Consider the following 27,605-nt stretch of genomic DNA (forward strand, 5'->3'; position numbering starts at 1 on the left):
AAAAAAGCAAAACAAAACAAAACTCTTCTGTTCCTCTAATTTACAAGGGAGCACAGACATACTTCTGACGTACCTGAATCACTTGTCGATCCATGATCATTAATCACAGTTGAGAGGCCTGGGATAGGTTGTGTTGTAAGATACCAAACAGCATGTAAGACGTCAGTGGCATGGATTCTGTTATGATCTGAAACCAATGCAAAGGAAGTCATTCATCTGCGAAGTTTGGGGTCCAAGGACTAAGAGCGCCACCTACTGGATAAATAGTTTAGTCCTAACATTTTAATATCCCAGTGAAAGGCAGCCAAACACTCTAGGACAAATACTTTGTGATTAGTCTTCCATTACTCCATAAAATCCATAGTAACAAGAAAGAAAAAAAAAAAAAAAGGAAACCCACAACATTGCGCATGCATATGTGTGAAATAAAAACATCTGTGTCCAGAGTTCACCAGGAACCTAACATATACAGGAAATTCACCATGTGAATCAGCTGTAATGTTCATGCTTGTTCCTATACCTATGCTCTTGTATAAGCTATGCAGAGGATAAAATAAAAGATCCATGATATATATCTGGCAGGTAAGATAGTGCTCTATACCACTCAATATTTCATATCTAACAGCACCCCAATATAATTTGTGAACTGAACATAGTACTTTTCTTAAAACACTCTAATAAAATGAATAATATAGCTTTGATAAGTAGACTAAATGCACAAAGCAAAATCAAAACCAAAATCAATAATGTATTCTGATCTTGAAATTCCAGTTTGAGAGTAAAGTTCTAGGAGATACCTAAAGGGAAAAAATTAAAACCTTTTTGTTCAATGATGTAGGGAGTTGAGCCATTTCAAAGGGAACCAAATTCCTTAGTAATAAAATGTCATTTTCACGAGAAGGGGTCCTTTTTGTACATGTGTGATCGGCTTCCATGGGACCTTGACCAAAGGTGCAGTGTGTTCCTGGCTCACATTCTTTCTCTGTGCAATTCTTCCATGTTTTTCTCTCGTTTTTCTGGCCTTTCATAATACTTCACTGATTGGTATGTTTTATCCTAAATATGCTAGCTTCACACACTTTATTACTAATGACCAGCCATAATACAATGTCCCTCTAATAGATTACATCTCTGAATAATACTCATCAGAGGAGGAGGAGCATAAAAAGAAGAGAACAAGCAGAATAATAATGGGAATTTGAGAGAAACACCTGTTCCTTGGTCAGGAGGCATAAAGAAGAAACTATGAAATCTGAGGTATTGGTGGCATGTGGGAGAACACAGGAAGATGGTGTCTATTTTCCCACATTTCTGGCAACTTTTAGAACTCAGTATTTAAGTGACAACATGTAGCTAACTCTTGGGTAAACACTCTAGGAATTCAGTAAGGGGCTGAGTGAGGGCTTGAGAAGAAGTCTTCAGAAGAAGTTTGAGAAGCAGACCTCCTCGGTTCCTGAGGGGTAGACAGCAAAACCAGTTCAGGGCATCATTATCAGAGGCGAACAGCAATATTACCTAGTTTCAAAAGAACAATGTTATTCAAACTGGAGTCTCTGTCTTTGTATACGGACTGTCTCAAGGGATTCAAGACATTTTATGTCTATACCTACGCTATGTACAAAGTTGATCACTCTAGAAGCTTCTGGATTTAGGACAGGTCTGATTTTGTCTCTGTGCTGATATGTATCACCTGTATTATTTTGAGTTACTTAAAACTTTTAAGTCCCATTTTCTTGTCTTAAAAATACAAAGACTATAATAGTGCTCATTTCATAGTACGACTGTGAGAGTTTCAGAAGAGAACCTGTTTTAAAGTACCTGGTATGTAATAAGCTTGCAATTAATGTAAAGACCATTCACGTAAAATACATTATTGCTCTTCCAATAAGATGATGAGTTAGCTCAGATTATCAGTTTCAAAATCCATTCTGGATTTGTAAGAACAGAATCAGAGAGCTAAAACAAAAGCTATGCTAAGCCCTTGGGAGGGAGAAGGCAGCAATGATCTGCTGGAGGAAGAAAATGCAGTCTGGTTAGAGAGTGTCACTATAAGGGGCTATCTCAGGAGAGAGCTTCTAGCTTAAGTTCCTTTTTCCCTTGTGGCAAACCAAGATTATTGTGTGGATGTAATTACCATTAGTACTGCAAATCAGGCAAACCTGTGCTTGCTCCCAGCAATGCAAGAGTGGGTGGGGGCAGTACCAAGGTGTTGGCCCAGCCTGTCTGGGGTGAGAAATAGACAACATCAAGTACAGATAAACTTTTAGTCCTTGAGCTGAACTGCTTCCTGCCCTGTTCCTCACCCCAAGGTCCAGGTCCAGAAGGCTTTCTAGGTAATTTTTACAAGCTTTCAATGAACAAACTATCTACCTAAATAATTTAGTGCTGGGAATGTTAAAAAAAAAAAAAAAAAAAAAAAAAGATGGATGGACCTAGAGATTGTCATACTAAGTAAACCAGAGAATGGCAACTATCATATGATATCCTTTACATGTGGAATTTAATAAAAATGATAAAAATGAACTTATATACAAAACAGACCCACCACAAGCATAGAAAACAAACATATGGCTACCAAAGGGAAGAGGGGGTGTAAATTAGGAATCTGGGATTAATAGATACACACTACTATATATAAAATAGATAAGCAATAAGCACCTACTGTATAATACAGAAAAATATACTTAATATTTTATAATAAACTATAAGGGGAAAAGGGTCTTAAAAATTTGTATGCATAACTGAGTCACTTTGTTGTATACCTGAAACTAATACAAAATTGTAAATTAACCATACTTAAATAAAAAACTAAAAATAAATAAAAGTTAAAAAGAAGAAAGCTGCCAAGCATATTTTAGTATAATCTTGATTAAAAAACTAGGTGAAGATAGTACATAGAAAATAAAAAAAACTTTTTGCTTTTAAGTGTAGGTTCAAAAGCACTATATGAGGAGTTCCTATTGTGGCTCAGAGGGTTAAGAACTCAACATAGTGTCCATGAGGATGTGGGTCCAATCCCTGGCCTCACTCAGGGGGTTAAGAAAGGTTGCAGACACAGCTCAGATCTGGTGTTGCTGTGGCTGTGGTGTAGGCCTGCCGCTGTAGCTCCGATTTGACCCCTAGCCTGGGAACTTTTCATATGCTGCAAGTGCGGCTATAAAAAAGAAAAAAAAGTACTGAATAAAACAGTAGCTAACCAAACCTAACTCCTTAAATACATCTGTGTATCTATCTACATATTTATGTATGCATGTACCTATGTATACATGTATGTATGTATCATCTATCTTTATGCATGTAGAGATCTAAAAGAATTACCTTGTCACTATGACTTAGCAGGATGGAAAAAACCATCTGCCTTCAAGTAGTTATTAACATGTTTATTAAACAAATATTTACTTCACATGTGCTATGTGCAAATATTGTGCCAAGTGCTGGTATCACTGTTGCTCCTGCCAAGAATTCTCTAGTGACCAACTTGGGAGCAAAGACACCCAGGAAAGACACGAGCTAGATCAACACAGGGGACTGACAAGCAAATATGCTCAAAGACTGTTCTTCTTTTTCTGGTCGTAGTAGGCCACACAGGGATAAGGAATAACATCAGAGCTATTATTTTATCATTAGTATTCTCATCCTCTTCCTCCATCTCTGCATTTTGGACAAATCCCTTAGTAATTTCTTACATGAACACATCACCTGCTCTACCCTTTCCCAGAGCCTGCCCATCTCCCTCTTTTGTCTTGATATAATTGTTTTCCTACTTTCTCCTTATTGTTTTCTCACTTTCCCCTTATCCCTCAATCACAGGGCTGATAAAGAAGTTTGGAGTTGTATGTAAAATCTTTACAGATTTTTTAGACCTCAATTTGTAGGTTTTCCATTTTAAATTCTCCATGCTCCTATTCTCCAAAGGGTGAGGTAAAGTACTAAAGAACAGAAATGAGACTTCAGACTTTTTTTTTTCCTTTGAAACAGAGCTAATATGTGATAGTTCTGCCCATCTAGCTACTATCACATCACGTCCAGCTTGAAAACTGGTGGGCACATCACATACAGTTTAATTGAACTGAACTAAACATAGGTTGAGCAAGACTATTCTCATTGCCGCTATTAAATAGTACATGACTGCAGGTATTTCTGGGGCATCCTCCCCACTTCTCAAACTTGGCTAATGAGAATAAGAGTACTAGGAAAAATATACTTTGGAGATGAAAGTCTTTGAAAATAGAAAAATGACTCTTGAGAGTAAGTTTGAATCCATGAATGAATATGACCTGATGATTTATCATCTTTACTAGCCAAATGCCCATCTGAGAAGGACTATGAACAATATCAAACACTACTTTCTGCGCAACTGAATATAATTTATCCTAATATTTACTGAACAAATAACTTTTGCTATCACATTTCTATCAGTGAGTTGCCTACTTTATAATTTTACCCACTGCTGCTCCATGAAATTACCTATCTCTCATCTAGCTATCATCTCTAAATCTAGACTTTTCAGATTTTAGTAAGAGTTCTGGGTACAAATTTAAAAGCTTTCATACTTTCTCTCTTCTTTTGGAAATTGTTAATGGTATACTTAGAACTATAATACAATTTTAGTTTTTAGTGTTTCCACTCATTGTCACATTAAAGTTAGTCTAACCCCATTTTGATTACCCTCAAGCTTTTTTCATTTAGTTATGGGTTTATTTAGATAGCACCATTAGAAACACAGTTTTCTAGGAGTAAATGTTAAATTAGTAGACTGCAACAAACTCTTGTACATGCTAATTTTAATTAATGGTAAATAAAGCTTTTAGTAAATATCTGTATTAGTCTAAATTTACAACCCTACAACATACAAAGTATTATTACTTAAAAGTGATCCTCAATTAAGCTAAAACTTCTCTTTGAGAAGATATTCTCTTTTGGAATGTATCTGGCACTTTTAGGAGAACAAGTCAGGTTATTATAACAAATTCTTTTCATGTGGAACAAAAAAACCTACTATTTGAGGAAAAATATCTGTTTACTTATAACATATACATATGTAATAGGAAAATGGAAAAATGAATAAAAATAGAACCTGAAAACTTTTTACATTTAAATAAATACTAGTCAACTTTATTATTTAATGATATACTATCTAGAGAAAAGTTAGTAGTTTGAACTCAATGGTACTTGGCAATAGCTGGTTATGTTACTAAAATATACTTGGAAATATATTAATTTGTAAATTTAGTCTGACGACCAGCTGTTCTTTGTGTTTTCTGGGGCTTCCTTTTTATAAAAGCTTATTTGTGTAACTTTATACCATTTGAGAAATCACCAACACTTAGGTCAGTCACTGACATCCAAACAGGGTGGGCCCTAGGAAGGTGGTAGTAAGAAAGCAAGGCTTTATCTTGAGCTCCTTCCAAATGACCCCATTTTCATGGCTCCCTCCTCATTTCCATGGCCCCATCAGCCAGACTTTCCCACTATGTCCATGCTCTTAATCTCCTCTCTGTATTTGGTCCCATATTCTCCAAAAATTCTCATTTGTAGATGTAATTCTTCATTCTCCTTTTCTATCATGCAATGTGTAGATTTAATAACTCATTCTCCTCTCCCATTACACAACATCAACTGTGCATTTTCTTATTTTCTTTCCTTTTTTTAAGGGCCAAACCAGTGGCATAAGGTGGTTCCCAGGCTAGGGATCAAATCGGATCTATAGCTGCCAGCCTATGCCACAGCCACAGCAACAGGGGATCCAAGCCACGTCTGCGACCTACACCACAGCCCAGGGCAATACCAGATCCTAAACCCACTGAGCGAGGTCAGGGATCAGACTGGCTTCCTTATGGATCCTTGTTGGGTTCATTAACTGCTGAGCCATGAAGAGAACTCCAACTGTGCATTTTCATTCCCAGGTAGCATGTGGATGGCATTTAGAAAAACAACATAATGGATCACTTGGTCAGTTTCCTACCTCCTTCTGTCTACCCATGTTCTAGCTCCACATAATTTGTATTTAACTTCAGCTCCTTGCAACCACAGACAGACATGGGGTTCTAAAGTCCAAGGTACATCAGACCAAGTAAAAACTTAAAACATGGAGTTCCCGTTATGGTGCAGCAGAAATGAATCCAACTAGGAACCATGAGGTTGCTGGTTCGATCCCTGGCCTCGCTCAGTGGGGTAAGAATCTGGCATTTCTGTGAGCTGTGGTGTAGGTCGCAGGCATTGCCATGGGCTGTTGTGTACGTCATAAACTCAGCTTGGATCTAGCATTGCTGTGGCTGTGGCGTAGGTCGGCAGCTGTAGCTCCAATTCGACCCCTAGCCTGGGAACCTCCATAGGCTGCAAGTATGGCCCTAAAATAGAAAAAAAAAAAAAAAAAAAAAACCCAAAAAGTTAAAATATGATTTAAATAACATGTACTCCAACCAAGATACTATGTTTTCCTAGTTTTCTTTCTATGCATTTATTTCCTAAAAGTTCCATGTGATTCTGACTGGATTTATAGACATTTTTTCCAGTTCCTTTTATTACGTAGCATTTAGAATGATTCTACTTATGTGTTCTGAGGACATGTGAAATGCTACATATTGAAATTTAATACATCCTATGTGTTCCAACTGCTCATGATTATAAATGATGAGCTTATTCTCACAATATTCAAAGTTCTTAAATTTGAACTCTTAGTTGTCCCTTTCCTTTGGTCTTCACATCTACCTGATTTTTTTTTTTTTTTTTTTTTTTTTTTTTTTTTTTTTTTTTTAGGGCTATAGCTGGCATATGGAAGTTCCTGGGCTAAGGGTCGAATTGGAGCCACAGCTACTTGGGATCTGAGTCGCATCTCCAACCTACATTGCAGCTCACGGAAACGCTGGATCCTTAACCCACTGAGCGAGGCAAGGGATTGAACCTACATCCTCATAGATACTAGTCAGTTCATAACCCGCTGAGCCTCAATGAGAACTCCCTATCTGCTTTTTTAAGTGTTCCTAATAATTTCTCCAGAACTGCTTCCAGATGTCTCCGCTTTTCTGTTTCATGGACTAGATCATCCTTCTACTCTCCTCTACACCCAGCCACGTTTATCTTACACTGAAAAACTTCAATAGCTAGTGCTTTAACTCTGTTATGCCAGTGCAAAGCTTGAGAACTCACCTAATTAAAGGAAGTTTAACATTATTTATTTAACACACACTTAAATTAGAGTTATTATTAGCAAGACACTGTTATAACCCCTTTAGAATTATCACCTCATCCATCCTCACAACAATTCTATGAAGCAGATATTATGATCCCCATTTTACAGGTTAAGAAATGAGGCATGAAGAGCTTAAGTAAGACCCAGGGATATATAAAAGGACCAGGAGTCTTTTTAGGCCCATATCCTTGGCTTATGGAGGTTCCTGGGCTAGGGGTCAAATCAACTATGCCACATCCACAGCAACGCGGGATCTGAGCTGTGTCTGAGACCTACTCCACAGCTCACAGCATTGCCAGATCCGTAACACACTGAGCGAGGCCAGGGATCAAACCTGCATCCTCACGGATACCAGTCGGGTTTGTTACCGCTGAGCCATGACAGGAACTCTGGGACCAGGATTCTAATAGAAACTTTTATCTCTGAATCACTATACCATGTGGTCATATGGGGTGTTTACGATATATAATTCTGTGCTAGCTGCTAATAATTCAGTATCTCATTACTCCATAGCAAATTGGATGGGTTTTAAACATTTTAATTGTTATACTTACAAGGAATTTCCCTGTAGCCAATCTCCAAAGCATGAAAATAATTCATAAATTCTCTAATTGGAATTTTAAAAGCTTCAAAGAGACCCATGTCTTCAAAAAGTCTGTATGATACCTGTAAAAAAGAAAGACAAAGACTTATAAAACATCCTTTGATGAGTGTTAGGCATAAAGCAAAAAATGGGGAAAAAAGGATATATTCCATCAACCATATTAGTTTACTGCTTATAGAGACACCTACTGGGAACATCGGATCAAGATATTGAAGACCCCAAAGTTCCAGCCTTGTAGTCCCTGATGGGGGGCATATAACCTGTTTTTAAAGGGACTGACATACACCTAAGAAACAGCCAAGCAAAAACCCAGTATACATTGTAAAAACCTATCAAGGTACTAAATGATGTGTGATATCAATAATTAGAAATTAATACTTACTAAATTATTAATTGTATAAGATATACTATGTGCTATGTAAAGAATGAGAGAAAGCTTTAATTTGGACTAATTTTATTTTTTTTCTTTTTTTTAGGGCTGCACGTATAGCATAGGGAAGTTCCCAAGCTAGGAGGCAAAGGAGAGCTGTAGCTGCCATACCTATGCCACAGCCAGGGCAATGCCTGATCCTTACCCACTGAGCAAGGACAGGGTTTGAACCCACATCCTCATGGATACTAATCAGGTTCTTAACATGTTGAGCCACAACAGGAATTCCTGGACTAATTTTTGAAATAAATTTTAAAAGCTTTCCAGAGGATAAAGGATTCAGAGTTGTGACTCAGTGAAGAATAAGGGGAGAGACTGATGAGAGAAAAGGTTGCCTTGACCGAAATACAGAGAGAAAAAGGTTTCTTCTAATCCAGTACAAATAAAAATTTTTAAACTATTTTTCCTCTCTTGTCTTCTTTCTACCCTGAATATCTGGTCTCCTTCCAATTACTTTCATAGCTCCCAAGATTCAATTTAAGTAAATATCTTTGGATTTAATTGGCATACTTGATATGCAAATGGTAGAGAAAGAAAAAAAATGAAAAAGCATAGAAGAAGGTAATGGGGAGAGAAATGGTTATTCATGTGGCAGAATGGAGTATAGTACCATTTTAAGTGGCTTCACTTTATGTCACGAAGGCACAGTATTGGTTATAATTCAGAAGACTTTAAGAAAGAATTATTCATTCCTTTTGTTATTTGCATTCCTTCTTAAAATTCTCTTGAAAGAGAAATATTTATTCTAAAATTTTGACATATTACTTCATAAATTTCTATTTTTTGTTATTGACTTTAAATCTATTCAAATTCACTATTCTTTTAATTGTATATAATGTTCATTAGTTATATGTTATGTATGTATTTGTATACATTTATACACATATATATAACTAAAAGCATTTATTCAGCATATGTATTGAGGGCCTACTCTGTTCAAAACAATTTTCCAAAAAAAAGAAAAATTTCCATGTATGATGCATACATGTAGGTGAAGAAAATAAAGAAGTTTTTCTTAACAGAGCTTATGGTCTAGCAGGGGTGGCCAGTAAACCATAGACATAATTGCAGTTCCCATTGTGGCTCAATGGAAATGAACCTGGCTAGCATCCATGAGGACGCAGGTTCAACCCCTGGCCTCACTCAGTGGGTTTAGGATCCGGCATTGCAGTGACCTATGGGTAGGTCACAGACGTGTGCTCAGATCCCGCATTGCTGTGGCTGTAGTGTGGGCCAGGGGCTACAGCTCTGATTTGACCCCTAGCCTGGAAACCTCCATATGCTGTGGGTGCAGCCCTAAAAGGCAAAAATAAACAAAAACAAGAAAAACCATAGACATAATAATGTATATGCTATTACTGAAAGTGATGTTATATGGAAAGAGAAAAAAGGGGAGCAGGGATGGCAGATTGGGGTGCAGGGCGGACATGGCAGTCGCTCTTTTAAATATGGTGGTTAAAAAAAGCATATTCAGGTGATTTTGAGAAATAATTGAAGGAAATGCAGAGTGAGGTATAGGGATATCTGCAGAAAGAGTTTTCTGAACAGAGGAAAAAGACAATGCAAAGGCCCTGAGGTATGTTTGGTATATGCAGGAAATAGTAAGGCCAGCATGGCTAGAAGAGAATGAATAAGTACAGCAGTAAAATTTAACTTACTAAGTGTGGTGTGGGTGGGATGGATTGCAATCTTGGAGTCTGACAACTGACTGACCATTATGAGGACTTTTACACTGAGTGAGATAGGGAGACATTAAAGAGACTCAAGCAGGGAAAGTGTGTTCATTTGACTTATGTTTTAAAAGGAGCATGTGGCTGCTGGTTGGGGAACAGAGTATGTACATTATATGTGCTTTTTTTTTTCATCTGAATAGCAAGTATATTTAATTTTCCCCTTTTTTTCCATGTAACATAACATCCCTACCTCCTATCTTTAAAAACACAGTAGAAAGTTCAGTTTGCTGTTTTTGTCGTATTTCACACTAGTCTTTTAGTTATTTCTCCTTACTATTGATTTAAACTATATTTGAGTTGTTTATAAATATCCAGTGGATTTAACTGTGCATGTTACTTTAATAATAATTATTCATATCCCAATGGCAATTGCAGCATATCTCACACACACACACACACACACACACACACATAATGACATATGATAAGTTTAATGCCTGGTCTAAGGAGTTTACACATATTAATTATTCACATTAATTAATCCACATAGAACCTTATGATATGACACTCTTACTTATCAGCATTTGAAAGCTGAGGACACTGAGGCACAGAGAAGTTGACTGACTTATAAAAGATCACATAGTTGACACATTACCAGACCAGAATTCAAGCCAAACACAGCTTCAGATTGTGTAATCTTAACTGCTTCAAATCCTATCACCATTATTTGAAAAGCAGTATCATTAGGATTGCAAATGACTAAAGTTTCCTATTATTCTCTAAAAACATTTGAAAAATGACTTAAAAAATTAAGACAAGATTATTTTAGAGTATGTTTTTAAAATAGAACTTTCACCAAGAATCTGTTAAAGATCAACAGCCAATGATCCAAACTCATAAATAAAGAAAAGTCACTGTTAACAGGGTAAATATTGGTAACCGAAAAAAGTAAATACTACTTCAAAATCTGAATTATGTCCTTTTAAATTTGTTAAAATAAACATGATAATCATCAAAAAGGCAGGCAGTATACTGAGGCTGAGCAGTCATTTCCATTGCACATATGTCTCTTTAAAAGTCTTTTGATGTAAGACTTTTTCTGTGTAGTTTCAGCCAAAAGGTGATTTCTTGGAATGTTCAAGTTAATTCATTTCAGCTGTCCTAAAGTCTTACTAAGTTGCAAAAAATATGCCTTTTATACAGTGCAAATTTCATGATTTTTGTGCTTATAAACTCAAATAAGATAAAAAAAAATAACCCCATAAAGTTCTACCTAGCAAGGCAAAGTTTCTTTTTCTCCAAGTTCAATATTTTGTAAATTAGTATAAACAGTGACATAATAAGAGTCATGCAGTTAGGTATTTATTTTTGAAAGATAACTGGAAAAAAAGATACATTAATGAATTTTGCCAAAATCTAACTGTTAATTATCTCTAATCTTTCTATTGTCTACTTGTCTTCATAATTCTTAGAAAACATTTTGTGGCAAAGCTGGTCAAGTTCCACCCTCCCACCCCCGGTTCACAAAACTTCAAGGGGAGCTAGGTATCTGCAATGATATTTGATATATTCTCACCTGAGCTGAAAACCAACTGCTATAACCACTTCCTACTTGCTCAGACTCTCTATGTGGAGAGTTTCAGAATATAATAAATAAATGCATTTTATGGGACTGAAAGGAATTTGAAATGAAGGTTAAAAAGTTGGACTTCCAATAAGGAGGCTTCCAATAAGCAGACTTCCAATAAGCAAATCCTGGGGCCAGTATTTCCCATATGACTTTAGATGAGCAATGTTAAGTTCTCTTGAGAGGTCTTAGTTTCTTCTTCTGTCAAGTAGAGATGTAAAAAAATACCTGCATCATAAGTCACTCTGAAGATTCAACTGAGAGTTTTGGGAAGTCTATGACATATGTATAAAATATAAAACAAGGTGAGGTTTTTCTCCATACCAGAGAACACATTCTCCAGTAAAAGAGAAAGATGACTTCCTGCCCACTGCCACAGCTTCTTGTGGCAACATTATAGGAGTACCTCCAGGTAAAATCACACCTCCAGAATTCTGTGTGCCATGGGTTTCAGAGTGGGTACAAAACCTCCCTGGAGGAGTCCTGAGGAGTGAGGCAGAGGTGGACCGAAGGAAACAGCTGCCCTTAACCCTGCTCTCAAGATCAGCGAGCTGCTCAGTACTGAGAAGAAGGAAAAGAAGAATGGGATTATTAATTTGCAAAACCATGGATGGACCCTGAGGCTATTCTGTCAAGTGAACAGAGTCAGACAGGGAAAGACAAATACCACATTATTTCACTTATATGTGGAATAGAACGAAAAAACAAAACCGAATAAAAACAAACATACAGACAGAGAGAACGGAGCAGTGATGGGGGGGGGAACAGGGAAAGGGGGGGTCAACTGCCTGGTGTCAGCTGGAAAGTACATTGTTGGTGGTGAGAATGTAGTAGGGTAAACAGAAGTAGAAATAGGATGTGCACCTGATACTTGTGAAGGTAATGCCATAAAACAATGTTACCTTAATAACATTCTTTTAAGAAAAAAGAAAGGGATATTAACCAGGTTCATGGTCAGAACAAAGTCCAAGTAGAGGCGACAACTGCATGTTATAGAGACTCTAGTTATTTTAACTTCCTAAACCATCCAGCATTTTAGCATTTGTACGCAGCAAGCAGAACTGACAATATTTATGTTCTTTTTACAGCTGCACCTGTGGCATTTGGAAGTTCCTGGGCTAGGGGTGGAATCAGAGCTGTGGCTGCCGGCCTACACAGCAACCACAGCGATGTGGAATCCAAGCCACATCTGCAATCTACACCGCAGCTTACTGCAACACCAGATCCTTAACCCAATGAGCAAGGCCAGGAATCGAACCTGTACCCTCAATGGATACTAGTTGGGTTCTTAACCAAGCCTCAATGGGAACTTCTGAAATGACAGTGTTTGGACACATATTAAAATTTTCCTATTGGAATAGGAGTTCCTTTAATGCAGGGACACATTTTTCTTCTTGAGGACTAGACTAGCATTTCATGTTTGAGGAACTGAACAGTAGAGGGAAAGGCCCCTCTATATTCTCCTTCAAATGTTCACAGATCAGGAATCCTTAGTGGTAAGGGCCCTCCCAGAGCAAAGAGAAGGCAATGTGTCATAACCAGCATCTGTGTGTGCATGGGTGACTCTGAGGCAGCAAGACATAATCAGTATCGATGTGCAACTTTGTAACATAGACCATCCAACCAGAATTTACAGAATGTTATGTTATCCTTTAAGGGGGACAAAGGGACCAAAATGTAAAAGGGAAAATAATGGAGGGTATATAAGACAGTGCCCCTTCTGCGTTCGGGGCTCAGCCTTTGGATATGAATCCGCTGAGCCAGTGCCAGCACGAATAAATACTGCTTCCTGGCAAAGAGCCTTGGTGCAACACTTACACCAAAGAGACTTGTTCAGAGGTCAGAAGAAAGCCCAACTCTGATGCACAGAGTAGAAACCAGTCTAGTGAGGGACTTCTCTTCTAGTGTTTCATAGGGAAGGGTGAGGGGCTCCAATAAATCTGGGCTCTGAACTCTCACCTTCATCTTATATTCCCAAGTCTGGTAGTCTTCAGTATCTCTGCTGTGCTATTTATTCAACCTATAAGAACTCACCTAAAACATTTTTCAAATAAGCTGATGAACATCATTACATCATCCTCACTAATTAAGAGTATGTATTTTGATAGGTGCTCAATAACAGAGGATATCCATTTTATTTCATTTATTGAGAATAAACATGTTAAAATTCTTAATTTCTTTTTTTTCTTTTTGGGCCCACACCCACTGCATGTGGAAGTTCCTAGTCTAGGAGGTATAAGCAGCTGCCAGCTTATACCACAGCCATAGTAACACTGGATTCAAAGTGAACCGTATCTATGACCTATACCACAGCTCATGGCCTTGCTGGATCCTTAACCCACTGAGCGAGGCCAGGGATTGAACCCTCATCCTCATGGATACTAGGCAGCTTCATTACCACTGAGCCACAATGGGAACTCCTCTAATTATTAATTTTTAGATGTTTTCTTTCACCCTCAGGGAAATAAGACATTTCTTTATTTGAGAAAACTTGAAAGTAGTCTGGCTTAAGGAAAAAATATTTAAGGGGACAAAATAAGGATTGTTACGCAGCAATAGTTCACATTTCATATTTCTTGTGATGCATAATGGTATTTTTTTCCATATTAACATACAGAGAATACTACTTAATATGTTTCTCACACCAGGGTAAAATACTTCTGCATGGTATCTTGTTTTTGATAAAGTCTAAGTACTGTACTATTCAGAAGTTTAAAAAATTATTGGAAATAATTAGACAATAAAACAGTGTTTGCAAATTGTCAGCTTTCTTCTTTTGAGAGTTTGCATCGGCTTTGCTTTTGCTGAATTCTATGCATTTAGATAATTTCTCCACCTTGCTTGTGTATCCATGGCCCCCTCCATTTTGTCTTAGAAATTATCCATTAATAGTTTAATTGCAGAATATGATATTCCACTCACTTGAATTTCCAGCTTCTTCTATTATCCCACTGCCAAGGAAGCTACAGAATGCTGGGTACTAAAATTTCCTTTCTCCACCTCATACTCACCATGAATATTAAGCATGTACAGAGCTTTAAACGAACAAGAAATTTTTCCCCTCCATTTAAAGCCATAGGTATGAATGCATTTCTTACCTGGCTAAGAATACGGCCGCATTTTCTTCCTATTTTTTCCACCAAATCAAAAATTGGAAAATTCCAAGTATTTAGATGCTCCATAATTGAGTCCAAATTATCCATGACAAGAGGTTCAGGAGCAAGAATTGGTTTGTCCTGTAATAAACAGGACATTCCTGGTCAACAGGACATTCATGAAATGAAAATATTTTAACAACATGCAGCTTTTCTACAAAGCAATTTGTGTTTTCTTTGGTGAGTCCAACTCAACAATGGAGTTTACTTGAAATAAATGACTTATAACTTTAGGGTAAATGAGTGATATTCAAAAAAAAATGAACAAAGCATTGACTGCAAAGTAAGGAGAAAAGCTCTTAATGCTGTGTCAGACCATGAATTTTACATTATTAGGTGCCTGCCTATTGCTGGTTCGTATACACTATAGCAAAAAAAAAAAAAAAAAAAAAAAAAAAAGGATGTTTCTTTTATAAATTGATATAATTGCTTTTTAGTCTTCTGTGGAGTTACTAAAGATTCAAGGACATCAGAAAACTCTGAAGTTGTATGCAAATTTATTTCTTTTTATGTTCATGCAAATTTTTCTGAGATGAGCATTCCTGGCTTACATTAGACTCTCAAAAGAAACCCATAAGTGGGGAGGGGGAGTTAATCCCCTACTCTATGGGTCTAATTTGTATTATTGCTTCAAAATCAGCATTAATCCTGTAGAATTACAATTACTATATTTTTTCAGGGACTTTAATTCATGTGAATCATGGTTTCCAAAAAAGAAAAAATCCACCATATAAATGCAAAGACATTTTATAATTGGTACCAAATGAGGACATTCTTAAGAGTTTAGTTACCAAAAAATCTTTATTTATATATTTATTTGATTTTTAGGGCTGCACCAGTGCCTATGGAAGTTCCCAGGCTAGGGGATGAATCAGAGCTACAGCTGCTGGCCTACACCATAGCCATAGCAACCGGGGATCCAGGCCTCATCTGTGACCTATACCACAACTCACAGCAATGCCAGATCACTGGCCCACTGAGTAAGGGCAGGGATTGAACCCTCATCTTCATGGATACTAGTTGGATTCATTTCACTGTGCCACAGTGGGAATTCCCCCAAAAAATTTTAAAATAAGGATAATGAGGGTAAGAAAACATTCAAGTTATTTTATCTGACAATCTCTTTGATTTAAAAGTATAAACAGTAGATTAGGTAAAAGAAAAATGATAATAGCAGCAATTGATAATCATATGACAGTCAACTATTTTCTACCATTTGCTAACTCCCCCAAATTAACAAGACTCAAAGGTATGCTTTTATCATCTTTAAGTGGATCTCTTTAAACACACAAAATAAGTCATCATTAAAAGATATTTTAATAGGTAAAAGTGTCAACATAAACCTGCTTTAATATAGCAAAAAATAAATATTGCCTTTCTAAATCAAGGAGGTACTAGAGAAAAACCAATATACTTAGAAGCCCTAAGATAACTAGCATATTTTATTTTGATTGATTTTTATAAAATATTGTTTTACTGAATGAAATAACTCATTTTGCTATGAATACTTCCATTTTTATATTGGGTTAAGAAATACTTATAATCAGGTGCATAGATGAATACTTATGTTTTTAATCACTAAACAATGGAACCATTAAGAGATCATTAAGATTTGGACAGAGAAAAATTACATTGCTACATATAGCAAGGGCTATCATACATGTGTAAACTGAGTGAGACAGATCTTCAAACCTAGTGACACAGGGATCTATCTCTAAGCCACTCCCTGTCACAGAAACCAATTTCTCCAATAATGAGTTAAATGAGAGGGGGGGACTACCAGGAACATCATGGTGTCAGGCGTGTAGGCACTGCAAGCTGATGCCTTCCTCAGAGGCTCTCTGGAGCACTCAGTCTCATCTTCATTCTGTACAATATCACTGCTATCACTGTTGTTATTGGTTTCATAATCAGAGGTAACTTGAGCGGTGTCATCTGCAATTAAGAGAACAGGTTATCATGCAACTAGCAATGGAAAAAGGGTCCCATTTAAGTGAATATGCCTAAACTGCATATGGTAAATATAGTGTTTAGGGAAATGCTGCCTTCATAAGCTTCCACACCAAGAATATAGGATCATAGGGAAGAGACAAAGTATACAATTTTTAGCCCAACAAAATAGATGGAATTTTAATCTGTGATTTATATGACATTCAATAATCCCTCAATAACCTTTTAAAATGACTTTCCAGTTACCTCTTTTTTGATTTGAAGTATAGTTGATTTACAATGTTGTGTTAGTTTCTGGTGTACAGCAAAGTGACTCATATACACATATATACACAAGTATATATCTTTTCCATTGTGGTTTATTACAGGATATTGAATATAGTTCCCTGTGCTACACAGTAGGACCTTGTTGTTCATCTATTTTATATATAGTAGTTTCTATCTTTTAATCCCAAACTCTTAATTTATTCTTCCCATTTCCCCTTGGTAACCATAACTTTGTTTTCTATGTGAGTCCATTTCTGCTTCATATAAGTTCATTTATATCATATAAAATCCTATGACTTTCTTTTTCATTTATGCATGCCCCAAAACACTAAACCACCTAGTAGCTGACTAAAACCCTACTCTACAATGGGCACATGGATGACAGAAATTGAGTTGACACCCCAAAACAAAGAACATACAAGCCAGAGCATGTGCTAAAGAGCATGCCAGGTCCTATGTGTCCAGTCTCAATCCCCAGGGGGGCTGTGGCTTCCTTCCTTCTCTGCCCCTCTCCACTGTCTCCCACTGCAGTCAGCACTAAACTGTGCTAAACTAGGGGACAACCAGGTAATATCAAGTCTCTGAAGAACACAGTTCTGGGGTAAAGACCTCAAGAAGATTCTCAGAGCTGAATAAAGTACCTAAATGAAATTTATAGAGTGCTTGTTATGTGCTGGATACAAAGGGAAGCACTTTATTTGTACTAACACACTGAATCTTCTCAACAAGCCTAGGAGGCAGGTACCATTGCCTTATTCCATTACTCTTAGCACTCTGCAGATAGGAAACTGAGGCCCGGAAAGGCTAAGTAAATTGCCCAAGAGCACAGAGCTGGTAAATTCTGCAACGAGAACTGAACTCAGGAAGTCTGACCTGAGTTTCTATACGCTACTTCTGGTGAAGTCTAGCTTTATTATTTTTTTTCTTTGTTTTATGGTTTCCTTTCCATGGCCTGTGAAATCTTCACCTCTCCCAAAGTCACAAAGATATCTTCCCGTGTTTTCTTTCAGAAGCTTTATTGTTTTAGCTTTTACAGTTAGGTCTGTGCTCCATCTCATGATAATGTTTCATATGGTGGGAAGTAGGGGGTCAGCTTCATTTTTTTTCCCAGCCCCACTGGATTGGGAATTTGGATCTCTGTTGTTGTTGTTTTGTTTGTCCTTGTACAGCCTCACCTGGCTAGTGGTTGAATCAGAGCTGCAGCTGCCAGTCTTTGCCACAGCCACAGCAACACCAGATCTGAGCTGTGTCTGCAACATACACCACAGCTCACGGCAATGCCAGATCCTTGATCCACTGAGCAAGACCAGGGATCAGATCCGCATCCTTACGGATACTAGTCAGGTTCTTAACTTGATGAGGTACAAATGGAACTCCTGGATCTTTGTTGAAAGTTCAATGACTATGTAGGTGTGGGTCTCATATCAGGCTTTCTACTCAATTTCATTTGATTCTATTTGCTGATCCTTATGCCAGCACCACATTATCTCCATTACTATGATTTGCATCTTGAAGTCAGGAAACATATTTTCTCTAACTCTGTTTGAGGATTGCTTTGGGCAGTCTAGGTCTGGTCAACAATGACTTTTGTTATGTAGCCTTTTCCAATCAGGAGTAACTTGAAGGACATTTCCAAGGACTCATCTTCCACCCTTCCTATACAACTTCTTCTATGTTAGATTCAGACATAATATGAAAATATAATTGACATGTTTCAACCCCAGAATGTGCAGAAAATTGAAGAAGCACACTCAAAGGTAAGAAGGAAATATTTCCCTTGTTCCATCAGCCTCAGTAAAGTCAGAGATCAGGGACACTGAGAAGGGAATATTTTGAGTCTTTAGAGTGAGACAGTATCAGATAATAGCCACACAGAGCTATTTTTTTTTTTTTTTGTCTTCTGTCTTTTTAGGGCCACGCCTGTGGCATATGGAGGTTCCCAGGTTAGGGGTCGAATCAGAGCTACAGCCGCTGGCCTACGCCATAGCCACAGCAATGCCAGATCTGAGCCACACCTGCAACCTACACCACAGCTCACAGCAATGCCAGATCCTTAACCCACTGATGGAGGCCAGGGATCGAACCGCTACCTCATGGTTCCTAGTCGGATTTGTTTCCGCTGCACCACAACAGGAACTCTGAGAATTCTCCTTTTGATTTTTTCCTTGTTTATGTCCCTGTACCTTTGTCCACTGTCATAGCACACCATTCTGGTAGACAAAAATCAATATATATGGAGTATCTATCAAGAACTGCTAGAGCAGATAATTAAGAATCATTTTAAGGTACTTCTGTCATCCTAAAATATCAAGTTCATGAAAGCCATTTTTTCCCTACCTTGTTAATGTTCAGCTCTAACAAAAACAAGTCCCTAGGGTTGCATCGATAAAAATAATAATTATTATAGTAATTATGGCAGCAAACACTAACCACTTACAGTGAGCAAGATACTATAATAAGTGCTTTATGTGGTTTAGTAATTAAATTCTCGCAATAATCCTGTTTGGTAAGTACCATTATTATCTCCAATCTGCAGATGAAGGGACTGAGACAAAGAGATTACAAATGAGTTGGTAGCTGAATCAGGATATAAACCAGTCTCCAAAGCTGATTTTCTGAAGTTCTCCATAATACTGCCTCAAAGAAAAACTTTTTGAACCAGCTTATAGTGATCTAAGCAGGGTCATTTCTCAGAATCTGCAATGGAGATCTCCAGAGAGTACCCTAAAATTGATGCCTTGCCAAAGGCCCCAAGGTAAAATAACATTTCTACAGAGATCTACATATTAACTAAAATGGCCTCTCTTTTAAAAAATATTCATTTGTGTCTAGATGTATAGAAACATTTTGGAGAGCTATGCATCAAAATTTAACCTATGACTAACACTAGGTAGTTGGATTATGGATGATTTAGATTTCCTTCATTGTCTTTTTAAATTTGTAATCTAAAAAAAAAAAAAAAAAAATCAAGGAAAGCAATGTCTATTTTGAGGAACAGAATCCAACAAAGAATTACCTGTTCTGCTTTGTGCCTGAATGGCTGGCCCGCTTCTCTCCAGGGGTCCATCAGCAGGATTCCCTTGAGAATATGGTCTGCCACAGCTGGGAAATAATGGAACAGCTGTAATTAGAGCCCTTCTTTTCAAAAAAGTCATAGGCATTCACCATGTATGTAGACACTCAGACAGATAGCCCTAACCAAATATTTCTACCACTACTTATATATTTGATGGAAGAATTTTCATTTTGTTTTACACATGGATGTTGGTATGTAGGATACTGTTTTGAGGGGTTTTGTTTGTTTTTCTAGGTGGGGAAGAAAACAATCAACACAAAGGATCAGAAATTCTGTTCAACTCTTATCTTCCTCCATAGTCTAGACCATCCCTGAAGTGAAACTACTAGCACAATTTTGTTACATTATTTAGATAATTCTGGAATAGTCTGATACCTTCTTAAAGTAGTGATTTTAGAGGTGCCACTGTGAATTTGGTCAAAAATCTCTCTCTCTCAATGGAATCCCTTTGGGTCTGCTAACAGCCTCACTGTTAGATTTATTTCTATGGATTATGAGACTTTACGTCCAAAGAGCCCTTTAAGAGAAGGTTGCCAGTTCACCAGTTGAAGTCCTAAAGAAATGAAGGAAGTAGACGTACATTTTGACCAAGAGTGAAGGAGAAACTGACCACACAGGATGCTATTTGAGAACGAAAGGCCATGGGGCTACACCATGGGTAATGGAGAAAAATGAAGGTACTTGATAAGTGGGCAGGGATCTTTAACAGCAGAGGTTGGAGGAGGTAGGATGCTTTTGCTTTCTCAACAGTTTTGTCTGTTTTAAACACTAAAAAGTAACCCCACAAATGGCCTGGCAAGTTTCCTCTCTCACTTATCTCCTTCAGAGACATCATGATTAGATTTTAATTCTGTATTTTGCTTCTGGGTTCTTTCATTCTGCCTAGTGTTACCAAGGGTCTCAGAGGGTTTTTTGTTATTTAGCCACAGATTACTCACTCTAAGAGGAAAAGAGTGATAGTTTTAATTTATCATATTAAATATCTCATCACTTTATTTCCCTGAATTGTGTTTATATGTGTAGGAGAGATTGGCATTTTCCAGTTAGAGTATTTGCAGCCAAAGAAAATTTATCTTTCAAGCCTTTGGATGTACGTGAAAAGCAGCACACACAAAATATGTCTAATTATGAAATCCCGTAAGTTTGATTTAGGGAATCCAAGGAAATGACAGAACAAAGGGGAAAATAAGCAGATATAAATGGTGGGCTTACAGTCTCGGATAAAACTTGGTAGAAGAAGAGCTGATTAGTTTGAAGATTTTTTGCAAGATAATACTTAAAAGGAACATTTAAATTGGTAGTTCAAATATACGACCTCTTATGCCAAAAACACAGCTTGTAGCATAGACATTAGAGCAGCCAAGAGACTGGGATTCAAGGCCAAACCCTTCAAGTTCAGCAGGGGAAACCACAATAATTAGTCGTGTGTTTCTGGAGTTCTCTGTGCCTACATGGGTGGTTGCCTTGAAGGCAATAATAAAACATGGTTTGAATTATAGATGTATAAAGCCCAAACAAATAAAACACACACTACTGGAATTATAAACACCACTGAACAAGTAGACAGTGAAATTCCCTTCCTTTTCTCTAAAACTTCTTTTATAAAAATCTCATGACATTCTTTCTGCTAACAATACACACACACACACACACACACACACAGAGAAAGAAAAGAAAAAAGACTGTGGTGAGAAAAGCTACTTGAGTGGTACATCTTTTCTGAACATCTCTGTTCTTTCTTTGGGCAAATTATTTCTCACAAGTCTGGAGCCCACAGGGGAGTGTCTCCTGAGAAACGCTGGAAGCAGATGTTCTGGATGCTGGAGACTCCCCTGGGCTCTGTCTTGGCTCAGGACTCACCCCACAAAAAAGGGTTTCTTGAGGGTGTTCCCCCAAACACTAGTTCCCTGGGCAATAATTAACCTAAAGAAATGGGTTCTGTGATCCAATAAATTCAGAAAAATGCTACATGAAACAAAAAGCAAGAGGTTTTCTCTTTGCAGGACTTCTCAGAGCTTTTAATAAAGTGATGTGTGTTTTGAATCACTAAAGAGGAAAAACTATGAGAGGTCTGTTTTACCACAAGAACATGGTTTTATGTGGGTGGGAAAAGATGGGATTAACATCCTACAGAAATTATTTTTTTTAAAAACGCTGTTATACAGAGGGCAGCAGAATAACTTTGGATGGTCTAAGAACTTTTTACTCTGACCTTGGTCAAACACACCTACACAGATGATTTTCCCTTTTGAAAATATTTGTAAGGAGAAAGGGAGTAAACATAAAGATTACAAAAAGAAATAATCATTTAACTTGGAGAGTTTATGAACAAAGGCTTAGAAAATGAAATTTGTGAGGTTACAGCTGAATTCATTGATCAAGTCTTTGTCTGTGATCCAACATTTGGTATCAGAAGACCAATACATAACTACTTTATCCAAATAGCTGTCCTCATTAAGCATGGGGTGGGGAATGGCATTTTACTCAAGGCACTTTTGTGATTATACTTAGTTTTAAAACAATCAATTTTTTTCTACTTAAAAAAATACTGTAGTGGAGTTCCCTCATGGCTCAGTGGGTTAAGGATCCAGCATTGTCACTGCTGTGGCTCTGGTTAGAGTTGTGGCGTGGATTTGATCCCTGGCCCAGGAACTTCCACATGCCACAGGCATTGCCAATAGTAAAAGATAAAAATAAAATAAAAGGCTGTACTATTTAAAAAATATTGCAGTGCTTTAAGATCAGTTATACAAGATGAAGCTATTACTGAAGAACAATAATATATTAATCAGTAAGAGGAGGTATTTCTTTTTTAGTGACAATGTTAGCAAAATGATTACTCTTACCATGCTAGGAACTTTTTTCTTATCCTCTGTAACAGACAAAACTTTGTCCTTCTGTTTCAATGTGGCAGAAAAGCACAAGCAATTGCTTAATTATATTCAGAGATCCATTTGAGTCCAGCCATAATGTGCCATGTATTATCTTCACATTTTTAAAGTGTTAAAATGGGAATTGCAAACTTAAGATAAAATGGTACCTTTAAAATCAATATAAAATTTCCCAACTATCAAATTATACCAAAGTACTTGATACGAGTTTTTAATGATACGTTTATGCATCTTCCATCCATAACATAAAAAATAGACCACTAATTATTTTACACCACCTCCAGAGATTAGCTGTATGGACTCATGCATGGACTCGTGCATGGAAAAACAATGAAAACTTAAGTTTCTATTCTAGCCCATTCAATACAAATGGCATTATCTTGTACTTTCTTGTCAAGTACTTAGGCCAACTTACACAGGGCTATGTGGATGAATAGTGCATGTTCCTAAGAGAAAATCAGTATTAGTTTTGTTTAGTTAAACTCCAGTTAGTAATACAAATTCCTTACCTGCTACATATAACAGGTGGAGTCAGGATATGAGGAGAAAGGTCAGGGGCACTCTGAGTGTAAGTTAAGGCCTTGTGAGAACTCAGGCCTTGTTTGGCCGTTGCATCAGCAGGTTCTGGAAACTGCACTGTAGAAATTTTGCTGACTGGGCTGCTGGCAGGAGTCCCTTGGAGAGGCGAAGAACAGGGTGATGAAAGAGGTGAAATTTTCACTAGAGAACCTAAGAAAGAAAGGGAGTTATTAAATCACTATATATGTCTTTGAAAGTCAAAACTGCAACCCTTAAGCTTCACCTTGGACTCCACTGAACCGAGTAAGGACCAGGTGAGGGCTCAGGCCACAGGGCTGCCCCCCTCTCCCCACCAGCAGGCCACCAAGTAGTGACAGGGTGTACAGTGGGGTATCCGCAGCATGAAATATGAGGAATGACTCATCAAGGAAAAAAAAAAACGGTGGTGATGTTGGAAAATTCAGTTAAAGCCGTGGTGTCCTGGAGTAAGTTCAGGACAGAAAGATATTATTTTCTCCTCCCATTTTTGTTTTTCTTGGCGCCCTGACCTGAAGATAATAGTTAAAAATTTCTCATGTGTTTGACTTCTCTTAGGTAGTGAGGTTTTTGGCAGAAACAGGATCGGCCACTGTTTAAACACTAATGTATCTGAAGCGGAGTTTAGCAGGCATGGGTTGCTTAACATATGTCAAAGAAGACGGTACCTTTCTGAGACTCAACTGACATTATTAGCCTTTCATGTTTTCAGTGAAACTACTTTTTGTGTATCAAACAGTACTTTGATCAGCATAGTTTCTGAAGGAAACATTTAAAAATGCAATAGGATCCTACTTCAGATCAAACAACAGGCCCGAAGCTCCACTTACAAGTGTGGATATTTGTGCCAAACCATGTTTACTTTTGATTGTGAAAATTTTACAGAACACTTGCTTCGATTTCCAAGTGCTGATGCCAGAGGCCAGGGATGGTGTCTTTTGAAGTTACTTTCCCTAAACACAGAGAAGGCAGCCAGCATGAAAACTGAGAAAAGAGGAGGGAAACTCCTGAACAACTACCTGCTTCCTTTTTTCATGATTTCATGGCTGAACAATCTACTGTAAAGCAAGTGAAATGAAATCATTAAAAGTCATTTTCTATTGCTCACCGCTCCAGGGAAACATAGAGCCAGCAACATTCACACCACTGAGTAATACGTGTGGTGAACTGGTAACTGGGCCTAGTTTGCTTCCAATGTCCAGTTCACTCAAAAGTTTTATTTGTCACACCCAGAGGTTTTCTGGTCCACTGAAAGGAATATGAAGCTTGTTGGTGGGCTTATGTAATGCTTAAGTTTCTTTGTTTCTTTCTTTTTTTTTCCTTGCTTTTTGCTCTTTCAGGGCCTCATGTGTGGCGTATGGAAGTTCCCAGGCCAGGGGTTGAATTTGAGTTACAGCTGCTGGCCTACACCATATCCACAGCAATGCACGATCTGAGCCACCTCTGTGACCTACACAAGTGCTCACGGCAATGCCGGATCATTAACCCACTGAGTGAGGCCAGGGATTGAACCTGCACCCTCATGGATACTAGTTGGGTTGGTTGCCACTGAGCCACACTGGGAACCCCCAATGTTTAAGTTTCTTGTTGGCATTGCTATTTCTTTTGCTTTATTTGCTCTAAAAGATGAGAAGTTGTACTATTCCTTTGATGTGGTGTGGAAGCCAGCTACCCCTCCTTGTCTTGTTCTCAATATTTTATTGATTCCTGATCATACTTAACAAATAAAACCATTTAGACCCTGGGAAGTTAAAAAACCTTTTCAGGGTCACAGTGGGAGTAAACAGCACAGCTATTCTTGGTAAACTGCTTCATTAGCCCATTTTTCTATCAGAGACTGCCCAAGGAGGGAAAAAAAATTTATTATCTACTAGATAGAATTTTTTTTTCTCTTTACAATGACATTCCTTAGGTTTTGTTTTTTTAAAAATTAACTTTTGCATTCTTTTTCTTTTTTAAATTGACATATAGTTGCTTTATAATGTTATGTTAACTTTAGGTGTACAGCGCAGTGATCCAGTTATACATCCATACATATCTAATTTTTTCAGATTCTTTTCCCTTGTAGCTTACTACAAAATAGAATATAGCTCCCTATGCTATACAGTAGGTCCCTGTTCCTTATCTATTTTATATAGTAATGTGTATATGCTAATTTCAAATTCCTAATTTATCCCTCCCCCATCCTCTTTTCCCTTTGGTAATCATAAATCTGTTTCCTACGTTTGTGAGTCTGCTTGTTTGTATATAAGTTCATTCATTTCATTTTTTTAGCTTCCACATGTAAGCAATATCATATGACATTTGTCTTTTTCTGTATAGATTACTTCTGGTAATCTCTAGATCTATCTATGCTACTGCCAATGGCATTATTTCATTCTTTTTTATGGCTGAGTAATACTCCATTGTATGTATGTACCATACCTTCTTTATCAATTCATCTGTTGGTAGATATTTAGGTTGATTCCATGTCTTGCCTATTGAGGTTGATTCCATGTCTTGCCTATTGTAAATCATGTTGCAATGAATATTGGGCTGCATTTTTCTTTTTGAATTAGTTTTTTTTGGATATATACCCAGGAATGTGATTGCAGGATCATAAGGTAGCTTGTTTGTAGTATTTTAAGGAATCTCCACACTGTTCTTCATACTATTTGTACCAGTTTACACTCCTGTCAGTACTGTAGGCGGGTTCCTTTTCCTCCAAACCTCCAGCAGTTAATATCTGTAGACTTTTTGATGATGGTCATTTTGACCCATGTGCAGTGATGCCTCATTGTACTTTTGATTTGCATTTCTGTAATAATTAGTGACGTTGAGCATCTTTTCATGGTTTTTGTTTTGATTTCTATTTCTATTGAAAAAATTTAGCTGTTTACCAAAGATACTGACAAAACTTCTGATTACATAATTCCCTGGGCCAAAAGAAAATCACTAGATTTTTAAATCAGAGTTCCCCAATCAACCTATCATTATGTGTAGCAACTTACAGGTATACTGTGAAGAACTAATGGTTGTACATTTTTTAGGAAAGAAAACTGTCTTTGGTTGTGCCAAATAAATTTAATTTTAATATTATCTCTGGGAGTCCTCATTGTGGCGCAGCTGAAACAAATCCAACTAGTAACTGTGAGGCTGGGGGCTTGATCTCTAGCCTCACTCAGTGGGTTAAGGAAGGGGTGTTACCATGAGCTATGGTGTAAGTAGCAGATGCGGCTTGGATCTGATGTTGTTGTGGCTGTGGCATAGGCCAGCAGCTGTAGCTCCAATTGAACCCTTAGCCTGAGAACTTTCATATGCCATGGGTGAAGCCCCCCCCCCAAAAAAAATAAGCAAAAAAAATTATCTTCAACATTTTATAATTAGATTTTCTATTATAATTTTATAAAATAAAGAAAATACCATTTTCACCAAGCTCTAAATCCCTTCCCATTTCTCCATTGCTATATAATATTACCATATTCACACATATTATTACACATATGTGCACTCACATAAGAAAGGGTAGAAAGAGCTAGTTAATTTAGACTATGTGTTAGATTAAGGCCCACTGAGTTTCCAGATAATCTTAGAAAAGCAGTTTTCCCATTAAGGAGCTGGATGCTGGTACAATGTGGTTTAAAGACAGTCAAGATATTTGCAGAGTATGTCAATGATTTGTTCATTTAACAAATATTGATTATATATCTGATTCCACAGACTCAAGGATATGGTAGTGAACAAAATAAAACTGCCTAATCTCATGAAGGTTTAACTCTTTAGGGGAAACAGAAACTAGAAAAAGAAGAAAGGGAGGAGGAGGTGGTGGTAGGAGGAGGAAGAGGAGAAGAAAGAAGGGGAGGAGGAAGAAGAAAACAAAGTCGGGTAGTTTTAGGTGATATGAAGAAAAACTAATGCAGAGGGTATAGGACAGAGAAGGGGGGGGATGCATTAAGGGTAAAATTTGAACAGAGGCCTGATGAGATAAGGAAGACATTTAGACCACTGGGGAAAGCATGTTTCAGAAGGAGCGACCTATGTGGGAAGTTTCAGAGGATCAGTCAGGAGGTCAATGTAACTGCAGCTTAGCAAAGAGGAAAAGGGGAGCAGAGAACGGGGTTGGTGGGCAAGGTGGTATAGGGTCGGACAGGTTAAGGCAAGGTTTTAACTACCATGTCTTAAAGGGAATCTTGGTAGGCATTGCTT

General features: G+C 37.5%; 1 protein-coding gene across 1 annotated transcript in view; it reads right to left on the reverse strand.

Annotated features, from left to right (window-relative positions):
• PDE3A (phosphodiesterase 3A) overlaps window positions 1–27,605 on the reverse strand; it is a gene marked incomplete at its 5' end in the record, with an annotated part of 324,361 nt that overhangs the window by 15,856 nt on the left and 280,900 nt on the right. Inside the window, 6 exon segments of the mRNA NM_213736.1 lie at window positions 74–187; window positions 7,747–7,858; window positions 14,625–14,762; window positions 16,462–16,616; window positions 19,915–20,000; window positions 23,375–23,594. Of these exon segments, the coding sequence (NP_998901.1) occupies window positions 74–187; window positions 7,747–7,858; window positions 14,625–14,762; window positions 16,462–16,616; window positions 19,915–20,000; window positions 23,375–23,594 (825 nt within the window).

Source organism: Sus scrofa, chromosome 5, assembly GCF_054392235.1.
Source record: "Sus scrofa isolate SSC_HxYL_T2T_F1_AM1 chromosome 5, Sscrofa_HxYL_maternal_Yorkshire_Landrace_v2.0, whole genome shotgun sequence".
NCBI lineage: Eukaryota > Metazoa > Chordata > Mammalia > Artiodactyla > Suidae > Sus > Sus scrofa.